This window comes from Taudactylus pleione, unplaced genomic scaffold (assembly GCF_031769625.1).
Source record: "Taudactylus pleione unplaced genomic scaffold, aTauple2 ptg000917l, whole genome shotgun sequence".
Taxonomy (NCBI): domain Eukaryota; kingdom Metazoa; phylum Chordata; class Amphibia; order Anura; family Myobatrachidae; genus Taudactylus; species Taudactylus pleione.
In genome coordinates, this window is record NW_028285318.1 from 1,378,916 (window position 1) to 1,402,515 (window position 23,600).

General features: G+C 40.4%; 1 protein-coding gene across 1 annotated transcript in view; it reads right to left on the reverse strand.

Moving 5' to 3' along the window:
* Positions 1-23,600, reverse strand: part of MYO10 (myosin X) — a 293,546-nt gene that overhangs the window by 52,308 nt on the left and 217,638 nt on the right. Inside the window, exons 22-26 of the mRNA XM_088459632.1 lie at positions 22,848-22,954; positions 19,040-19,345; positions 18,717-18,756; positions 15,874-16,767; positions 12,955-13,078 (exon numbers count right to left, since the gene is read on the reverse strand). Of these exons, the coding sequence (XP_088315758.1) occupies positions 12,955-13,078; positions 15,874-16,767; positions 18,717-18,756; positions 19,040-19,345; positions 22,848-22,954 (1,471 nt within the window). The remainder of the gene's footprint in view (positions 1-12,954; positions 13,079-15,873; positions 16,768-18,716; positions 18,757-19,039; positions 19,346-22,847; positions 22,955-23,600) is intronic.

Here is a 23,600-nt window from a genome sequence, read left to right on the forward strand (position 1 = left end):
TGGGTGTGGCTATGAAGCAATAGATGTTGAAATTTACACAAATTCCCTCTTTAAAATAATGCCACTTACTTCGTATTCCCTGCAGGATTGGACAGCTCCGTTCAATCCTGTATGTCAGTAGCGCTTCCTCGTGGTGCGTTCCACCTCATGGAGCGCATCACCTGACTTCCTGTTAACATCCGGGACTTGTAGTTTCATGATGCATTCCACCCATCTGGAACGCATCACGTGGGTGGGTGTGTACACATGGCGTATATGACAGCCCAATAGCGCTAATGTTGCAGGCGCTTCCTTGTGGTATATTCCACCCTATGGGGCGCATCATTTAGCTTCCAGTTTCCATGGAAACTATGTGCTTAACCTATTTAGACCGCATTACCTGGTCCCTTCTAATATCTATGTACATATATAAGGTCCCGACTTTCCTATTAAATCAACATAGGTCCAGGATGCTGATGCTTCTAATGTGCATGTGTGTGATTCGTTCTTTGTATAATTAAAATTCCATATATAATAATTGATGATCGGATCCTAGATATAGGTCTAAGGTATTAAATATAAAATCTCAATGCACTTATACTAATACTAAATACTCAGCGGGTCCACTGTTGTACAAAATATAGCATGAGGGCATAAAATACAAAATACAAATATACATGTACACATTAAAAGAAGATCCCATTAAAATAAAGTATAAAATCATAGATATGATATACCATACGAGAAATATTCCATAAAACATAATGAATAAAATGGGTAGAGTAAAAGGTCTTAAATCCATAAAACAGAGAGATAAAGTGATAAAAGGATGAAATAGAATATAATAAAGAAATCTCATAGGAACCATTTCAGTTCAAAATCTGCGTTCAGACCATAAGGTTCCAATGTTTTGGCCTCGTATATTAATCTCATCTCTGCTTTTGGCTAAAAAGATGTCTGTGCCCTTAGTGCGCCAATTGCCCTCTACCTTTTTTACACCTATAATTAGAGATGAGCGGTTCGGATTCTGTGGAATCCGAACCGCTCCGAACATTGGGGATCCGAGTCCACCCGAACCCTGTTCGGGTGTTCACCGCCTGACTCGGATCCCCGTTCGGGGCCGAACGGCGGCCGCCTGATGTCGGATTCTCACTAGAGAATCCGACATCAGGTCTCCTCGCGTGTAGGGCAGAGCGCAGTGATAGCGCTCTGCCCTACACAGACACAGACACACAGCCGCCAGCGGCAGCTGTGTGTTTGTTACAGCAGCCAATGAGAGTCACACAGACTCTCATTGGCTGCTGCACGGAGGGAGCCGGCTGGAGCTCACACATGAGCTCCGTCTTCCGGCTCCCTCCTCAGCGTGTGACAGAGCGGACGGCGCGGGAGCGGGGATACAGGTAAGTTTTTATTTTTTTATTTGTGCAAGGGCCGGGGGCACTACTGGGGGGGGCTATACTACTGGGGGGGCCATACTACAGAGGGGCCTGCTACTGGGGGGGGCTATACTACTGGGGGGGTCTGCACTACTGGGGGGGGCTATACTACTGGGGGGGCCATACTACAGAGGGGCCTGCTACTGGGGGGGCTATACTACTGGGGGGGGTCTGTACTACTGGGGGGGGTCTGCTACTGGGGGGGGCTATACTACTGGGGGGCCATACTACAGAGGGGCCTGCTACTGGGGGGGGCTATACTACTGGGGGGAGGTCTGCTACTGGGGGGGCCATACTGAGGGGCCTGCTACTGGGGGGGGGCATACTACTGGGGGGGCTTACTACTACTGGGGGTGGGGGCTGCTACTGGGGCAGCCTACTACAGGGGGGGCCATACTACAGGGGGGGCCCATACTACAGGGGGGGCTACTACTGGGGCAGCCTACTACTGGGGGAGGCCTGCTACTGGGGCAGCCTACTACTGGGGGGGCCATACTACTAGGGGGGCCATACTACTGGGGGGGCATACTACTGGGTGGCATGCTAATGGGGGGCATACTGCTGGGGGGGCCTGCTAATGGGGGGCATACTACTGGGTGGCATGCTAATGGGGGGCATTCTACTGGGGGCACTGCATAGTGGACCCTACTACTAAGGGGACTACATAGGGGGCACCACTGCTGGGGGACATTGTGTAAGGGACACCGCTACTGTGGGCATTGTGTAAAAGGGTCACTACTGTGGGCATTGTGTAAAAGGGGCACTACTGTGTGTCGTAACATAAATAAGAGACACTACTTTATGGTGTAATGTGAATCAGGCCCTATGTGCAGTGTAATGCTAATAAGATTGTGCACTGTGACTCCTAGGGCCGTAGCACACTTTGTAAACAAGTACTGTGACTCTGCTGGCCGTACCCCACTGGGTGGGTGCACTACTTTTCATTTCTGCCACTGCTGTGTGGCAATGTGTCATAGATGTGCTTTATACTGTGGTGTCTGTGTCGTTGTGCCGCTGCTTTGTCGCTTAGTAACCAGTCAGCTCACTGCAACCTTTGGCCAATAATGTTGAAAACAATATTATAAGCTGTGATATGGTCTAAATTGACTGGAAATTAATGTTATTGAGGTTAATAATACTCTAGGAAGAAAAAAAAGACCAATTTATGTGATTTTAGCTTTTTTTGTCAATTTTTGTAAAAAAATCCAAATCCAAATCCAAAGCCAGTCACCGCAGTTTGGCAAATCCAAATCCGGACGACGAATTAGAACCAAATCCAAATCCGGCAAAAATGGTCCGGCGCACATCCCTACCTATAATATGTCTGATGCCCTTCACAGAACTCTGGTGTACCTCCTGGAAGTGTTTGGAGAGGGCATGATTGGTCACACCCCTCCTAATATTACGCAGGTGTTCAGCCCATCTTTCACGTAATTTTCTTGATGTTTTGCCTATGTATTGTAGGCCACATGTGCATTCAATAACATAAATACAGTTAATACTATTGCACGTCATAAACCCCTGAATTTTGAACGATTTTTTATTTGAGCTAGATTCAAAAGTCTCCATTTTAGTGGTCTGATTAGTATGTGTGGTACACACTAAGCATGAACCACACCTGTGGAAACTTGTTGTTTTGATGCGACCAGTTCTTTTTTCTGGTACCGCACTTTTAACTAATTTATTATTTATATCACATGGATTAGGTTCATAGATGATATCTTTTTTATTTGGAACGGAGAAGAGGGAGATCTTAACAACTTTTGTAATATTCTTAATAGTAATGATTTTAATATTAAGTTAACTTTTAATATTAATAAGAGAGAAGTGAATTTTTTAGATTTAATAATTTATAAAATAGAAGATAGGGTTGCTACTAGAAATTATAATAAACCAACAGACAGCAACTCATATATAAGTACAAACAGCCACCACCATCCTAGATGGCTCAGTAACATTCCAAGAGGCCAGATACAGAGAATAAGAAGGAACTGTACTAAGGTTGATGTGTTTAATGAACAGGTTGGGAATATGCGTAGGAAGTTTCTTCAGAAAGGATATGAGGCTACAAATATAGATAATACCATTGAAAATATGAGAACAATCCCACAGAGTGACCTGTTACACTACAGAAGTGCTGATGAAAAGAACAAAAAACCCATACTCCCGTTTATCACTACTTTTAATAATCAATATAGAGCCATAGAACATATCATCAAAAATAATTGGTACCTTTTACAACAGGACCCGATTCTAAAAGAAATCATACCCCAGAGACCTATATTTACATACAGGAGGGCCCCAAATATAAATAATAAATTAGTTAAAAGTGCGGTACCAGAAAAAAGAACTGGTCGCATCAAAACAACGAGTTTCCACAGGTGTGGTTCATGCTTAGTGTGTACCACACATACTAATCAGACCACTAAAATGGAGACTTTTGAATCTAGCTCAAATAAAAAATCGTTCAAAATTCAGGGGTTTATGACGTGCAATAGTATTAACTGTATTTATGTTATTGAATGCACATGTGGCCTACAATACATAGGCAAAACATCAAGAAAATTACGTGAAAGATGGGCTGAACACCTGCGTAATATTAGGAGGGGTGTGACCAATCATGCCCTCTCCAAACACTTCCAGGAAGTACACCAGAGTTCTGTGAAGGGCATCAGACATATTATAGGTGTAAAAAAGGTAGAGGGCAATTGGCGCACTAAGGGCACAGACATCTTTTTAGCCAAAGCAGAGATGAGATTAATATACGAGGCCAAAACATTGGAACCTTATGGTCTGAACGCAGATTTTGAACTGAAATGGTTCCTATGAGATTTCTTTATTATATTCTATTTCATCCTTTTATCACTCTGTTTTATGGATTTAAGACCTTTTACTCTACCCATTTTATTCATTATGTTTTATGGAATATTTCTCGTATGGTATATCTTATCTATGATTTTATACTTTATTTTAATGGGATCTTCTTTTAATGTGTACATGTTTATCTGTATTTTGTTTTTTATGCTCTCATGCTATATTTTGTACAACAGTGGACCCGCTGAGTATTTAGTATTAGTATAAGTGCATTGAGATTTTATATTGGATACCTTAGACCTATATCTAGGATCCGATCATCAATTATTATATATGGAATTTTAATTATACAAAGAACGAATGACACACATGCACATTAGAAGCATCAGCATCCTGGACCTATGTTGATTTAATAGGAAAGTCAGGACCTTATATATGTACATAGATATTAGAAGGGACCAGGTAATGCGGTCTAAATAGGTTAAGCACATAGTTTTCATGGAAACTGGAAGCTAAATGATGCGCCCCATAGGGTGGAATATACCACAAGGAAGCGCCTGCAACATTAGCGCTATTGGGCTGTCATATACGCCATGTGTACACACCCACCCACGTGATGCGTTCCAGATGGGTGGAACGCATCATGAAACTACAAGTCCCGGATGTTAACAGGAAGTCAGGTGATGCGCTCCACGAGGTGGAACGCACCAAGAGGAAGCGCTACTGACATACAGGATTGAACGGAGCTGTCCAATCCTGCAGGGAATACGAAGTAAGTGGCATTATTTTAAAGAGGGAATTTGTGTAAATTTCAACATCTATTGCTTCATAGCCACACCCATGATTTGGAGGTTGGACATATTGGTACCCTATATAAGTTGTGGTTATTTTACTCATCACACATCTTGATAAAGACCTGATTGAGGGGTTGAAACGCGTTGGTGTTTACTCTGATGGTGACTGCTGACTGAGGAGTACCTATATTGGGAAAAGTAGTGCTCTATAGGGGGAGCGAAATACCCCTATATGTTCAACACTGTACCTTTCTTAAAAGGTCTATAACGGTACGCGGTAATCTGTTTTATCTATACTATTTCAATAAATGTTTATGGTTTTATGCTATGTTGGCATCCCTTCTTTTATATCTTCTATATATTGGGACTGAGAACCTATACGAAGGGAAGGAGAGCCATAGCAGGGAACCACTACAGTAAGAAGCGAAATAACCAGACACATTGGAAGAATACAAGCATTTTGGAGTACCAATATCTATAAAGACTGAGTATTTTTGGAACTTTCATATATTTATCCTTGCTAAAAAAGAGGACTTTTTATTTATTGAGACGGACTATATACTGTTTGTAATCTACTATTGGCCACGTAACACTGGTATAATCCCTGACACTTGGAGCGCTTGAGGCTCTGTTTTGCATTTTGTCAAGTGGGATAGGGGTGACCGTCGCCGGCTGCTGTTCTCACGCACTACTGGTGATCTGTTCTCTCACAAGGACCTGGCGCCAGAGCTATGTGCGTAAACTGTTTACGTTCTGCCCAGTTCGGCTCCTGACTGGCCGCCTGGCTGCATGACGTAGCGATTATATAATGAGGGAGGGCGCACGGGCGGCACAACACGAGAGGATGCTGCCATAGGTGGCGCTTTCCTCTCACCTACTTTCTACAGCACGTCGATTCCAGGCTTGCAACTCCAGCCAATCAGCACCGGGTTTGCGCTTCGAAAGCAACGCCTCTTTTCTCTGCTTTCCACGAGAGCTGCCGGCAGCCGCTGATTGGCGGGAGGCTGGGAGATGGTGAGGCGGAGTAACAGTGCATTATAATTTGCATCTATAGGGGCTCAGCTTGCAATACCTCCTGGAAACGGTCCATTTTGCTTCAGAGTCCATGGCCAAATATATCATTGCACGTACAAATTGACAAAATGTTACAATTAAAAAATCCCCAAAACCATAAAAGGGCGTGACTTAGCCGGTTATGTTTTACACACATCTTTTATTACCCGATTCCGTGGTATTAACATATGATCTAGCCATTAACTAGCGAAGCATTTTGCGTACGTATGATCTAGGTTCAAACTGGTGTTCGCCACAGGCATACTTGTTGTATTATTTTCAGTATGTAGTTGTTTCTAAAGAGGAGCAGAAATAGATGATATAATGACATGTTTTACTAATTTGCTTCAGTAGTGGTTATGGCTAAGACGGTCTCTGTGTTCTTACACTGGCCTGTGTGGTTATGTACAAATGATATGTGGGTCTGTTATTTAGAAGCTGCTGTGTATGTTGTGTGTATGCTGTGCATACAAGAAGAATGTAATTTAGCAGTGTTTGATAGAACAGAGGGTGGGAACATTTAGAACCTCATGAAGATCATGTCATTGCTTCTAGGGCAAGAGATAGAATAGACAATTTCTTATAATGCCACGTCTCTAGCACTACACAATGTAGACAGCAAATATAGTAAATTACTTTTATAGAGATTTAAGTGTACATATGACCTTCCAGATACTAAGAAAACATGTTTGCCAGCCTTCCTACAAGGATTGCCCTAAAGGTAGAAACAATTATCACCCATTACACCAACGTCAGTATACTTCTGCAATTGCTCTCATATCCTATATCCACACTACTGATACGTAAGTCTTTTGTTCTGTGTTGGGTGTCTATCTCTGGTTATCTACCAATGCCTCAAACGTGACATGTCACTTGGACAACTCTGTAATCCATCTTGTCATCATTTCAGACATATGTATGTGTATATATATATATATATATATGTATATATATATATATATATATAGGGCCATCTTATTGTATGGACACACTGGGCAGCTTCCCAGATCCTCAGAATTTTAGGGGCCTTTCAGCAGGTGTGGGCTACGCAGGGGGGGCCATCTACATGTAGCGTCTGCGTCCACTTCGTGAATTACACTCAGAGTGGCCAGGCAGCATTCTCTACCTGCCTCCCAGACTGCAGCCACAAAGCCAGGTGTAGGGGGGGCACATCCCTCAAGCCCCCTTCTCACAGTGGACCCCCTCATACTTTAAATCACAGCTGCAGTGCAGAGCACGACCTGCACTGTAAGCTGGAGAAGAGAAGCAAAGGAGGTGGAGACTGTAATCCTCGCTTTACATCATGTTTTTTTATGTTTAAAGTACCAATAAATCTAAAGGTTTAATTTTTATTGACCGTTTACATTTTTATCACAGTGAACGGGTGGGTAGTAGCCCCAGTGCATTGTTTTCCCAGGGCTAATGCTGTTAAGATGGTCGTGTCTTAAGAGCTTCATTAAGAGCATAAAAATGTACCAACAGCTCTAATTGTCAGTAGATTAAGAAGCAGAACAGTGGGACAAAAAAGTAAGCATGCAGCGACACAGTATTCAACCATATATCCATAGATAGAGGGAGTACTCCAGGCAGTAAAACCCATAGCATAAAATACATGGAGAGATATTAAATTCCATATATAAGCTAGGCATAAGAATAACTAATATTAATAAGTAGAGAAATATAGTATATAATAATAATAATGTATTAGCAAACACTATTAAATACAATATTTATTGATTTTACCTTAAAAAAACAGATCTGGCAATAATTTTACAGCAAGTAAACTGGTCTGGTCTGTATAAAGAACATACAATTTCAGGCTTTGGATTTTGTGACTCTTCAGATTTCGGCTTCTGATGCTATATCTATGACATTGATTAGACCTCATTATGCCATCCCATGATGACAGATTATGAAATATATATTCCAAATGCATCAGGAACCCAGCCTTCTGAAATTCTTAATTTTTTGCTCAATTGGAGAAAGTGCTGATAATATAAAATTTGGAGATTACATACATATCATACCATAACTAGAGATGAGCGGTTCAGTTTTGGTTTGGATCTTCCTGCTAAGTTCATGTCTAAGGAGCCTATTCATCATCACTTAATTTCTACAAAAGCAGGTGAAAATTAACATTTTCACCTACAATTGTAAAGATTAAGTTATCGGGCCAGTCATCAAGAAGGTAAAGCAAGAGACGTCACAGATATGTCCTGCTTACCTTCCTCTCACGTAATAGCCCGCTGTCCCCATACACTAGCATGGGGACAGAATTCATCAATCTCCGAAAATACAATAATTTCGGAGCTTGATTGCGGGAGCATTCACCATCTTCAGATGGAGAGTGATCCTGCTAGCCTGGAGGAGTCCCGGTTCGCGAAAAGGGATTCTTACAGATCCCTCTGCCACTCACTGTCCAGCTCCTTCCGTCGGACGTTGGGGCTCTTGTGCGCATTCATGACCTCCGAAAGGAGCAGTGAACCTTTGGAAATAGACTGAGGTTTATCAATTGTACTGATGTCCTCAGCCTACACCTGGCGCTTAGAGAACACAATTGAAATGATTATAAATAATATATATAACTATAAAATAGATAGAACAATCAGCAGCACTCCCAAGGGAACTTCCAAACAAGTAATCAATAACAAGTATTTTATTTCAACATTTCAGATCATAACATCTTTCTTCAAGGATTATCCTTGAAGAAATATGTTATGATCTGAAACGTTGGAATAAAATAAATGTTATGGTGCAATCGTTCATATCTGAAGGAAAATCTGACATATCTGACATGTCTGAACGGTGAACAATGCGCGTTCCCGATGGTCAGATAACGATATCTGACATCTGATGTGTTTGCAGTCAGATTTGGACGATTTCAGTCATTTGAATGCAGTAAAAAATCGTACATAGTTCAAATCGTTCCAATCGTTGGTCAAATCGTTCAATCGTTCATCTGACAAATCTGACCGTGTGTATGCTCCTTTATTGATTACTTGTTTGGAAAATCCCTTGGGAGTGCTGCCGATTGTTCTATTTATTCTATGGGCCGTCTCTGTTGCCCATAGCAACCATTCAGATTCTACTTAACATTTAACTAGCACCGTCTAGAAGATAATAGCTAGAATTTGATTGCTTGCTATGGGCAACATCTCCATTTCTAAAAACTATCATTTTAGTAAATTTACCCCCCAGTGTCAGTTGCTAATCTGACATTCAACACAATAAGCCACATAAAAAGAAGAAACTGCTGCTGCTGCTTCTGTGTAGCGTAATAATTGTGCTTAATTGATCCCAATAATAAAGCTTCTCTGAATCACAAATAGACATTTATTAAAACAAACACTTGTATACATAACATAAAATGTATCTAAAAGAAATAATCACTATATCCAGCACACTGCTACAATTGAAAACAATTGAAACAGTAAGTCAATCACTGGATTGGATATATTGAATATCTAACTCCGCACTGGAGTTAACAAAGTTGGAAACTCGTGACTACAGTTCAGTGTAGTTTTAAGTGGTTAGCACTCAAGTATATAACTTCTGTAACTTGAACTCAAACAAAAGACTATCCATATGTGAATCCAATATACAATTAACTTGGTTTATTAATCAACTGTTAGAGTTGGTATTAAGATTTCAATTGTAGCAGTGTGCTGGATATAGTGATTTTTTCTTTTAGATACATTTTACAATATTATGTATACAAGTGTTTGTTTTATTTGTGATTCAGAGAAGCTTTATTATTGGGATCAATTAAGCACAATTATTACACTAAACAGCAGCAGCAGCGCAGTTTCTACTTTTTATGTGATTTCCGGATCAGCTGTCTCCACGCAGGAGAAATGATGAATTGCTCAGGAGCTCGCGGCGAGTTAGTATGTTAATAGACCCCTGAGAATGAGGCAAAACTGTACCACTCAGTTCTAACCATAAGTCACCTTTTTTATTAGATATATTTGCCAATCACAACACCTGATGGTGACCATCTGTTCATTATGTCAGTGTTTATTTACAGCATGTCAAACTCAAAATATCAACCCGGCCGAATATTCAAGGTCTAAGAGTGTGTGGGCCGCAAGAAAAAAAAAGTGTTCTATGCAATTTTGAAAGGTTTATTATTAATAAAAACCAATGCAGTGCCCCCTATAGTAGAGCCTCTTATGCAATGCCCCCCTGTATTAGAGCCCCTTATGCAATGCCACCTGAAGTAGTGCCCATTATGCAATGCCCCCTGTATTAGAGCCCATTATGCAATGCCCCCTGTATTAGAGCCTCTTATGCAGTGGCCCCTGAAGTAGTGCCCATTATGCAATGTCCCCTGCATTAGAGCCCATTATGCAATGTCCCCTGTATTAGAGCCTCTTATGCAGTGGCCCCAGTAGTGCCCCTTAAGCAGTGCCCTAGTAACGCCCTTAGTAGTGCCTCTCATGCAGTGCCCCCAGTAATTCTCCTAGTAGTGCCCATTATGCAGTGCTCCCAGTAGTGCCCCTTATGCAGTGCCCCAGTAATGAACCTAGTAGTGCCCTTTATGCAGTGCCCCCAGTAGTGCCCCTTATGTTGTGCCCCCAGTAATGCCCCTTATGTTGTGCCCCCAGTAGTGCCCATTATGCAGTGCCCTGAGTAGTGCCCCTTATGCAGTTCCACCTGTAATGCCCCTAATAGTGCCCCTTATGTTGTGCCCCCAGTAGTGCCCCTTATGTGGTGCCCCAGTAATGCCCCTAGTGGTGCCCCTTATGTTTACCCCTAGTAGTGCCCCTTATGCTGTGCCCCCTCCCAGTGTGGAACAGGCCCCACTCCCCTGTGCAGTACTTACCTCTCTTCACGCTGGCCGCCGCTAAAGTCCACGCCGTCAGCGCTCCAGCGTAGATGCTGCCTGGATCTAACTAGATCCAGCAGTCGCTGGCTCCTCTCTTCGCGGGTGATGTTATGACGTCACCCGAGCACTGCATCACTGGGAACGCTGGCCTCTGAAGCGATCAGAGGATTCTTTAGTCTCTGATAGCTTCAGAGACCAGCGTTTCCAGTTTTAAATACAGTAAACACTGCCTGATTGGAGGTGAGCTCTGATAGTGGCAAGGTCTGGACCGCATAATATATGTATTTGCGCCCACACTGTCGGGCCACATAAAATGTTTATTTGGGCCGCATGTTTGACATGTCTGATTTACAGAGTCATCACATCTCATGCATTCTTTATTAGATACTTTTATGTGACGTTATGATATCTTTCTGAATCTGACATTAATCATCCTAATTAGTAAAGCTGCATACACACACAACGATTTTTTTAATGATTATCGTTAAACGATATCGTTCACTTTCTGAGTCAAACGATGAACGATTATTGTTCATGCGCGTTCACGTTTGTAGTTTGTAGATCAGTCAGACTGACCAACTCAACGATTTTCATGAAGTTAATATGCAAAAATCGTTTGTAGTTCATAAAAATCGTTCATTACATTTAGTAAATGAACAACTTTAGTAAATGATTTTACTTCATTTTTTCAAGGGAGAAAATAATTTACTAAAATCGTTCATTAACTAAATCGTTGTGTGTGTACGCAGCTTAAGTAATAAATACAAAATTATTAGAAACAAAAGGAGTGAAGGTTATCTCTACCATACAGATATGCAAACACACGTAATCCATGAATGCGTAATTGGTAGAAATGTTCAATAAAAAGGCCACTCTTCTGTTATCATATGTATTTCTGATGAACAGATTGTAATAATGTGATATCTGCACTTTCTGCAAATGAATATACATAAATACAGATGTGTGCTGCTGCGTCCTGTGTACATTATGTAACGTTAAAGTTGGGTAGAGCTGTTTGTTGGTCCCTCGGAAAGAGCTAAACAAAAGATCCGGCCACACCTGTAGGCGAAGTGGTGACGTACTCTGGCCACTGCTCAACTCAAACTAAGGCAGCAGGAAATACAGTATCGTATATATTTACTTTATGAGCCAGATTCTATCAGCAGTCATTGTGTATGCAAACAATCTGGAGTATTTACATAAGTGTACTGTATCAATCATAAATCATATAATACAACACAGTGTATATAGTTCAAGAACCACTAAACGCAAATTACTAGTTGCTTTATATAATAGGGTTACCGATAACATTCATTAACGTAAATGGAACTTTTCAGAGCTGAAATTAATGCAAACAAGGGTTTAATCATGGGCAGATCATTTTTTTTCATATGAGCACCAGACTTCCTGCCAGTAAACAACTGGAATCTATGAGTGACTGATAACAGAGACAAATGCTTTGTGAAGTATTATAATAACATGTGGTGAAGTAGATAACAAGCCATATGTCACTGTCACATTATGAGAACTTTTATACTATGAGATATGGCGTAGACGGGAGAGCTACTGACCAAGCGATGAATTATTCTGAGCTCCATTTTGGTGTTCAAATATATATTTTCAGGCTCATTATACCAAAAAACACTTGGCTGGACTGTTAGTCTGTTTGTAAAATAAATAAGAAAATAATAAGAAAAATAATAAGAAAAATACTACTCACATGTTGTCATACATTCTGCGGGTATTCCACAGGGAAACAGAGCATGATTAAACTTAATGATAAGGTTCATTTACACATATGTTCATAGGGTGATTTTATATTTATTATGCATGGGAAAGACAGGTGACTACCTAGATAATAAATCCCTGTAATGACCACATGAAAAACACATTGGTCCACGAGCCACAGGATCAAGCTCAGCTATTGGTTTGTTATATAAATGCTATCCCCATCACGGCCGAAACATCATCACGGCATAGTACAATTTCAAGAAATATCTGAATTAAAAATGGAAACACATTTTAAAACCATGTTCTCCCTGTAATTTACCTTTCATATGCAAAAAACTGTGAAAATATGGCAGTGTAACACAGCTGTATACAGAATCTCTTCTATAGGAAAGCTCATCGTCTGTGTCAAACCTTGAATCAAAGTCTTCTTCGCTGTCCTCAAACTGTAAGTACACAAGTAACAATCATATTATATATATACAGCCATCAGGCAAGTACAATGTAAGAATGGCTGGATAATACTGTATTCTCATATTACACAAGTCATATCTGAATTCAGAATAGAATCCTAGAAGTCTTGATTAGTAAAGAACAACAAAAAAACACATAAATTATGCACATTTCCCTTCTCTGGTATGTCAAACACAAAACCAAAATAAACATTTGGGTAGGATCAGGGGAGCACTTTAAATTCTGGTAATTTTTCTGCAAGGAAAATGCAGTGTTCATAAGTACTTAATCGATTCCAGGATGACAGGTGACAAGTGACACAAAGAGCTATTAAGCTCCGAAGACGGCAGAGGACAGCATGTATAAAGCAGACAATAGTTCCACAGGTGTTTATGGTTAGTACAAATGACAATTGTTAGAGGTAAGTCAGTGCAATAACTTCTCCTCAGAAGGATATCACTGCTAAATATCAATTATTTTAAGATATTCCACCATAGAGAGGATATGTAATTTTATTCATCTGAGTAAATTAAAAGAAAAATGTTATGCTTTACACACATAAAAGAGATGCAAGAATATCTGAAAGCAAGTTAGCAACCCATCAAACCTGATTACAATCGATAAATGGATCTAACACTAGATATTATTGTTTCTAGTGCTACAATTCCTATTGGCGTTTATAAAATAGGACATTTCCCTAACATTATTTTAAATAACTGATTAAACTCCATCATGCTTTCGTATAGAGACATACCTTTATTTATGCAGTTACTTTGTATATGAGACTGGTAAATCATGGTTTGAACTTTATCAGTTAATGTAAGTAGCTCTTCATGGTTCTAGAAATTTCAGAAGTTGTCTAGTGTGCAGTGTCATTATGGCTCATACAGATATGGGAGTGAATCACAAAATGAAGGAAAAAAGGATCAATTTGCTCCTGGACAAAGCGTGTTGCAATTCCAGGGGTGCAAATACATTTGTTTCATGCAGGGAAAATACTGGATGCTTTTGCATGTAGGGCGCAAATACTTGGCAGCTTTGTTTTTACACTGAACGGGACACGTCTCTCCCAACTCCAAGAGCTATATTTACTAAAGTGCGGGTTTTTAGAAGTGGAGTTGTGTTGTGGCCCATAACAACCAATTAGATTCTGCTTCTAGCAGATAATAGCTAGAATCTGATTGGTTGCTATGGGCAGCAACGCCACTGCTAAAAACCAGCACTTTAGTAAATACACCCCTAAATCTCTTTTTATATTTGCAGCACCTTTAGGGTAACATGGATGTTAGGGTAATTACCAGCCGTAGTCGGGATTTTTAACAGTCGGGCTTCCGGTGTCTATATTTGAGCAGGCAGCTATTCAGCCGCCGGGATATCATACCCAACCCGCTAAAGTTGTTTGCATAACAACAATGTTTTAACAAACATCGTTTAAATGGTGGCTACCTTTTAGCCAGATCAGAATTTATCATTTGAAATATGCAAATATTAACATTTAAAGACTAAGTTGACTTTAATAAACTACTACATATTAATAACCTTTCTTACAAAAAGCAATTTGTACATTGAACAGCAGAGGTGGCGCTTGGCTTTGTGCAGCTTAGGTGAAACAATTAACTGTTTTCGCCATTCCATTCTCTGATGGGTAAGTGCAGGGCCCATAAAAGTAGCCCCCTCTGAAATTCTGTAAAAATCACAAGTGCTGTGGGCTAACTACAAAACAAACACTGTACCTTGAATGTGCCATGTACACACCATAAAACTCATTTAATATTATAAATGACAGAATTAAATCTATCTTGTGCAGATATCTGTGCACTCGTGTAAATGCTTCCATTTTCATGTGCAGAGGCTTTTACACTAATTAATCTCTCTGTTACAAAATCCTACTTTCTACACATCTTTTTTCCTGCCCAAGTTCATCAGTTCCTGCCCAAGTTCATCAGGCCGGAATCCACAGACTGTTCACCACCTGCTACTAATAATCACAGACCATTACCTACAGAAACATGTAGAAGGGCACCGTACCCTGGGTCACTACAGGTCCTGACTGACTCTAATATGCCAACACATAGGGCCAGCTCTGTAAGTGGAGGATGGCTTAAACATATATTTGCTAATTCATGTAACTAAGACTTTTGTTTTTATTTTTTAAGTGCACATATTAAATCTGTTTTTGTCTTTGCTGTCTGGTAAATAAGTGCTGGGGAACCTGTTACTTGTGCACTTACCTAACAGAAGCAACAAACATCACTTTATGCAAACCTTCTCCTTTCCAATAAATGTCACCAGCTGCACCTGCTCTCTCTTCTCTCTTCAAAAGAGGACCAGCTAAATGTCAGTGGTAGTACTCGCTCTCCCTGGCAACCATGGACAAGAAGAGCACTGAATGTAACAGCAGACCACTGTCTAGAGTTGTAGAGGGCAGAAGCACTTGCTTCAGCCACAGACATATACTGTAACCACAGTTCCCTTACTTCAAGGATGGTAATAGCGCATATTGTTGCTAAACTTGGGTACTTATTTGGATTAAGGTTTAATGACATGTAAGAAAAAGAAAAATATAGAACTTGGCACATAACTTTAAAATGTATAGGTTGTATAGAAGCTGAAAATAGGCCACAAACAAGTAGAAGATAGACATGTTTTTTTTAGAAGAGCCTAAAATTCCTTGTTGATTTGACCATGGCAGTAGATGAAGGTAGTATTTTAAACCAATCATAGAAACCCAGACTGCCTAATTATTATTACTAGAGTTAAAATCAAAAAAAGTAAAGGAAAAACTTACTGAAGACTGAGCTCCTTCTGAACTAAATCTGTATGCTGATGAACTGTTGTATGTTCCTATGGAGCAGTGATAATCAGGAGACCATTGACTGCTGTGCGAATTAGAGAATGTCACGCTGCTCCCAGAGGTTATTGCTCCATCTTGATAATCATCATGGTCGTAATCATAATCTCCATCAGGTATGATGAGGCTTTCAAGACCCTGTGGGCCATCAGGAAGATTTTCTGGCACACAGTAAGTAGACTCTCCACCAGGTGGTTTTTTTAAGGTTATTGGGCCTGGCCCAGGAGGAGCTAACACATTGTTTGGGATAGCTTGAGCTGCTGGCCCAAGAGTATAATTCATATAAGGATCTTCTTCTGAAGAATCATCACTGGTCCTAATTCCACTCGTTCTTTGGTCTGAGTGACCGTGCTCACTTGGATTAGGTGAGTCTTTAAATGCATCATCATCGGCTTCAAAGCCCTCATCTACTTCTTCTTCAGGATATGGCTGACTAAAATTAAAAGTTGGTTTTTCACAGCCAGCAATGCCATTGGGTTCATCTGAAAACACATCACTTACAGACAGGGACATCTCAATATTCTTAACACATTCATCAATCTCATCAAAGTTTAGGGACTGGAGAAACTCCTGGGCTGCTCTGCATGCTTCTTCTTCCAGACGTTTCAACTCTTCATCACGGAGCTGCTGCAGTCGCAGTAAAGATGCATCTGTTAAGGACAGTTCTTGTTTTTCCTTTATGCGCTGTAAATCGTCAATTTCTTTCTCTAATCTGAGAATTTCTTCAACCTGCTTGTTTTCCTTCTGTTTCTCTAATTTGCGCTTCTCTCCAGCCTCCTTTTGGGCTTCCAACATGGCAGCAAGTTCCTGCTGTTTTCTTGCCTCTTCAGCCTACAATTATGTAGATAGAACACATTATACGCTAATCAATCTAATCAATGTAAATGTTTCAAATTTGAGTCTGATTATTCAGTTAGTAAAAACAAATCAAAGGCAGAGAATTATAGTTTCTGAGAAATGCATTATACATTTTGTGGATTATATTCTAATGTTTTTCTTTCAGAATAACTTTGATATGAGCGTGAGCAAGTGATGTACTTATCAGTTATACAATACAATTTTATGGTAAATATTAACAAAACTACAAGATGGAACATGAGAAATATCAACCAAAGAGCAAATAATTGATGGAAAGTAAGTAAGGCACACATCAACTGACAGCAAGACAAGACTAGAACGTACGTGCACAAAACTCTCCCATACACAGCAGACAAGCCTACATGCATCTCAGGAGGTTACAGAGGCATTACAGCTCTCCAGCCCCAGACTGCTCACAAATTGTTCACAATATTTGTGCTATTCTATGACAACTGCGTCACACTGGGATAAAGGTAGATGTGGATAGGACAGAAGTCACCTGTATTACAGAAGCAGTGAGACACAGCAGGACAGCTAGGAATCCTGAAGCCACCAATGGTACCGGAAAATGTGGTAGTTTCTATACCATTTTATACACAATGTAATAGCTGCCAATGCTTAATGTCACTGTCAACATCTTGAGAACTTTCTACACTTCTGGACCAACTCTTAGGGGTCAATCCTATTAGCCGCAATGATCTCGCCTATGCGAGTCATCGCGGCAGTGGCCGCACTTTACAGCAGCCCAGATACGCCTGATATTGCTCGCAGCCTCACAGGACTCCGAGCAAAATGATGCGAATCCAGGTCGGGTAGCGAAGGGTGCAAGATGCAGTGCTGTTGCCGGCGTTTAAACGCTGTTGCAACGGCACATCGCACCCTTGGCGCCTATAGCAACCAGTGAATTATACATAAGGCAGTGGCTGTTCCAAAAAGACACAGAACAATCAAACATAGATGTTTGAATGTAGGCACAAGAGGGGTTCAGATGAGATTTGTGCTGTGTCTTCCCTGCATACTAACAAGTCCAGTTTAGCCAAGTTCTGAGTGGCATCTGTACTGTCTGTGAGCCTGTAAGGCATAGGATTTCATTCAATGTCTTATTTCATTTTCTATGAACTGCAGTCTTTAAATACAAACTGCATACTAGTTGCACCACACGTAGCGCATGGAGACTGTCTGCCTGCTGCTGGGTCCCAACATCTTCCCCAGGAGACAGGTTTATTTATATTTTTATTATACTTTCCGTGTATAACAGGTGAACTACTGAGATTAAAATGGTACATGACAGGGGTATTCAACATGCGGCCCTCCAGCTGCTTTGGAACTACACATCCTAGCATGCTCTGCTACAGTTTTAGCATGCCCGAATAGCAAAACTGTGCCGGGGCATGCTGGTATGTGTAGTTTCACAGCGGCTGGGGGGCCACATTTTGACTTCCCCTGGCATATGAACTCTTTGTATTCAATACATGTGAATAATAAAGTTATCATACATCTAGTGTGTTTTCTTAAATCAAATAAAATACATATCTATCTATTTTCTTAATTACATTTTTATTTGCCTCCTGGTTTTCTCGGTACACCTCTGTATTGTTCTTCAATTTTGAACTTAGCACAGATAAGATATAGTTGTGTTTCTGTACTAGTGCATAGAACTGTATAATACACTTTATCAAAGGTCAGGCCTGGGTAACATTCAGCTGAGTGTGGTGTAAGGTTTGCTACTGGGCAGTAAATCATACTGTTACATACATGTGTGTTTACCCCAGCACAGCCTGCCAAACATACAGAGTATATACATTCATTACACCTACTGCTCAGCAAAGTATATAGAAGTATACAGAACGTACAGATCAGAAACAAATAAGAAGTACACTTTTTGCACATTTACAATATAAAGTGATCAGTCATTTGGCTACCTGCTTGGCTAGTAATTCTGCCTCTATTCTTTGCCTTTCCCTGTAAGAGGAAAAATATGATTAGTAAGTATACTTATTACTATTATTATTGTAGCATCAGCATACTCATCTGCACTTTATAGTTGTAAACAAACACAGTAATGCATCAATACCTGGGTAGTAACAGACAGAGAGGTAAGAGGGCCCTGCCTGCTGAATGTTTTATTTTTACAGTTACAGTAATTAGTATAGGTTAAAAAGTAATGAAACCACAGGTCACATTATCCAGAAACAGAAATGCTGATTGCCTAGATAGTTATAGTTACACCCTTATAGTCACGTACCTTTCTTCTGCCTCTTTCCTTAGTCTTTCTTCTTCTTCCTTCTTTTTCCTCTCCTCCTCTTTTCTCTGCCTCTCTTCCTCTTCTTTCCTTCGTCTTTCTTCTTCCTCTCTTATTCTCCTCTCTTCCTCTTCTTTCTGCTTCTGCTCCTGGAGCTGCTTGTATATACGACGGGCTAACTGCCCACGCAACTGCCTCTGGAAGGTCACAGCTGCTTTTTTTAGACGCAAAAACTTTGTCCTCCACAGGAAAGCGCGGTAGTTCTTTTGTATCACAACAACGCAGTGTAGAACCTTTCTGTACTGCTTTCTGAGTAAACAAAGAAGATGCTTGTTCCACAAACTGCGATCGATAAGGCATAATCCATCCTATTTATGCATCTCAGTTATAGCAGGTGTCAAGGTGTCACTGCCACTGACACAACTACAAAATAAATCACAGCCGCTAGACAGCATGCAAAGTCCTAGCAGTGTCTAAATCTGGTCTAAGCTAATGTTAACACAGCCCTATCTTTATTTCTCCTGACATGACGGCGTTTTGGAAGAGAGAGAATGAGCACTGATATATGCCTTGCTTACAGAAAAAGTCATTACACCCAGCAGGATGCCTTTCTGGGTGACATATTGTCCTATATGTACTGCTAGGGCTCATATGCACATGAAAAGGGATTACCTCATTATGCAAACAGCTATTGAACAGGCTACTATTGACTTTCTGAAGACATACAAAGGTAAACAGATGCGTAGCATTGGTCTGGATTTAATACATAATGTATGACACTTTGTTAACTAGTGATTTTTATGAAACACAGGATCAGGACAGTAATCCTAAACAATTTCTGATACGACTAATGTTTTGGACTGAAAGATAGGATGGTAAAACAAGAGTTGATTGAGGATATGAGGTTGAATATTCAGAAATAACCTTAATTTGCATCCTTTGTCATAAATTGTTGTGTAGTTGGCATTAAAAGGTTAACACTGATCTGGCCAAACTATAGTAATATAATACTAACTGCAAATAACTATTGCCAAAAATATCCTCATCACCAATGCCAGCCCTTCAACAAAATGAGACTCAGGGATTAGAACCGAGGTTTTCATAGACTTTCACTGTCTTAAAATCTTTGCTGTAGTGTCAGACATGTGTAATATATTAGCGTCTTATTTTCACAGTGCCCCCACCCCTTATTTTTCTTATTTTTGCGGATGGCACAAAATTTTACTGACTGATAATTACAGCAACGCTGACACAGAAACTATTTTAATTAAAATAAATAAATAAAACAGTGTGGGAAACAGAATCAAACCATATAATATAATATGTGCATATATTCATGTAACGTTTGTTTAACCCCCTTCGCTGCAGATGACGAGCTCACTTGTCATCCGTATATATACTAAATGCTGTGGATGACGAGATGGCAGCCTCTGCAAACAAAAATAAATAATGAAAAAGGTGTGGGGAGTAACTTTAAGTCCCTCTACCTCCCCCAATGTATAAGATGCAAAGATGGGGTCACCCTTATTTGAAAGAGAGGCGTCCCCTCTTTCAAACTGTGTGCCCCCATGAAAATATATGCCTGGTGACCGATGTGATCACCAGGCATTTACCCCTACACTACAAGATATTTTTGTGGTCCAGGAATGGGGGAAGATCTCCCCCCAACCTGGCAGCCATAAAATTAGGGGCACCCACATTTGAAAGAAGGGGTCCCCTCTTTCAAATGATCTGGCCACCTACAAATTATTATTTGGTGATCACCTGTGATTACCGTACAATGTTACCCTGCACTACATGCCCGCTCACCCCAATAATGATTGCATCTGTAAATGTGGGGTCACCCACATAAGAAAGGGAAATCCCCCTCTTATAAATTATGTGGTCTCATTAGCAGCTATAGTCTGGTGATCACCAGATAATATTGTCAAGGGCTATGGTAAAAAAAATATTCTATAGATGGGGTATCTCCCCCATACTGGCCAGCATACACTTAAGGGCACCTTGTCTTGAAAGAGAAGGAGTCTTTTCTTTCAAACAATATGCCCCCTTAGTAGTATGGCGGTGATCACCATACAATAATGGAAACAGCACACAAAAAATCTGATTTTCCACAGATAGGGAGGTAGGGGGGATATAAAGCCCATATCTCCCCCATCTGTGTTAAAAAATTTTTTATATAACAGTAGGCCTTGTTGGGCTCCCATATTATTCCTACGAATAGGAAGCATTTAAATTAAGACAGTAACAATTAAAAAAAAAATGCATTTTCATTTCAAGTACAGATTTTGTTGTCAAAACCAACACACAGAATCCTGCTTTGTACTATTTTGGAAAAGTGGATTACTGGCGAAACAAGAACCACATAGCATTTCTTTGTGGTGTTTATAAGATGGGGGGGGGGAAATCACATTTACTTTAGGTTCTACTTCTTGAAATTTGATTAAAAAACACACTTTTTTGCCCATTTGAGTTCCATTTTTTTGACAGGTTGGATCTTAGAACAAGTAAGAAGACAATTGATATTTTCTATTTCAGCAGAGAAGGGGTTAAAAGCAAATGTTTTATTGTTTTACATTTTTCTGGTGTATGAGTAGTTACATTAATAAAAACAGCTGACAACCTTACACCTTGGCTACTCTAAAGTAACATTTAGGAACTGTTTATTTTTAGCATACAAAGATATAGTACTGTATACAGAATTAAACAATGAATGTTGCATCATAATCATAACATAGCTTATCTAAATGAGCACTTAACCTGCCAAAAAGCACATCTTTATTTATATTAGACATATGGTGGGTACACACTATACAGATATATCTGCAGATCGAGTGATCTGCAGATATATCTGGAGATGATGGTTGTTCGTACACACTGAACAACCATCATCTGTGTCTGCCCGCAGGTCCCGGCAGCCAGGGGGCGTGTCGGTGTTGTGTCCCGCCCCCCTCCCTGTGGCTGCCGCAGTGTGTACGGGTGGTCTGCAGACAGCCGGTACACACTTATCTATCCATTGGCTGTGCAGCACAGCCAATGCGATATGTCGGTGAATGCCGACATTCACTGACATATCGCAGGTACACACTGCTCGACGGGCAGCAGATAGATTGGCCGATCAATTGATCAGCCAATGTATCTGTCAGTGTGTACACAGCTATAAAGCGGCCAATACACGGGGCGATTTTACACACGATATGCACGATTTTGATCTATCACAATGATCAATCGTGCATATCGTGTGTGGTTTGGCATGCTGTACGACGGCGATGTGCGTCCCCGCCTTTGTACATCGGCATCATAGTTCTTATGGAAAAACCATAAGACCTGTGATCCATCATGCTGTTAAACAGGTAAACGAAGCATCTTGTAAGATGCATCGTTTACCACTCACAACAGCATGCGATGCATCAGTCTGACTTTGAAAACGTACCGAGGTGTTGTACATTTTCAAATTGCACCGTGTGTGGGCGCTTAAGAGTAAATGCCCATGCTGCTTCCAGGATAAAAATAATAACAAATAAAAGTCACAACAGCATCACATGTAGTCTAAGTATATATGATAAGATACAGTACATATGATTCCCACTGTCATCAATCAGAGCCATGCTGCATAGTAACCATAAACGATTGCCTGGGACCATCGCCCTGATTGCTATGCCCTAGAAACTTACTTCAACATTTTGAAAAATATCCAACATCTGTAAATGGGAAGTGCCCTATTTCTGTACTTCTAGTTGGCAGTCAAGCAATCTTGGCACCACAAGTAATGCACAACACTAATAACGCCTTTAGTATGAGCCTCACCCACCTTGCCACAAAGCCCATAATGTGTGACTGTATTATCAAGGCTGCCTTGTAGACTTCCACCTCACGTTGCTTCTCCAATTTGTGCTCCAGGGACTCTCGCAAGAAAACCTGTGCTCAACACAATATAATATAAAGTCATTTATCTTGTAAGCTTGGGTTACTTATTTTCTACGTCTCTGAGGTCTCACGTTGCTTTATTTGTAGGCTGACTCTTCAAAAGATATAGCAGCCTAGTGCACCTATTATAATGGCAGAGACAGTGAATGTTTCATTTGACAAAGCTACGTTCTAAGAATCAGAAAATAGAGCTAAACATACATAGAACTATGTAATTGTATTCTCTATACAAATATAGACACTTTTAACCCAGGGTTACACCACTTTTGGTTATATAAGCATAAGCATCTATTCACAGCTTTACAATAAGTGACAGGTTTATCTGTTAAGCAAACAATAGCATATTGCCTCTAGGCAAACACATCTACAATCATCACAATGTGTCATTATATACATTGCCATTTATGTATGAGATGTGGTTCCTGGTGTACAGTAATATAGGAGAAATAACTTTCAACTTAGGGCCGTATTCAATTTGAGGCGAAAAGTCCATTTCCGCGTGTCTTTGGCGGAAACTTTTCGCCGATGACGTCATTTTCGCCTATTCGACTTGTACCACGTATTCAATTTAGGTGGAAAGTCAATGCAATGTAATAGGCGAAAAAGTTTCGCCGATGAATGGGAGGCGGAAAAAAGT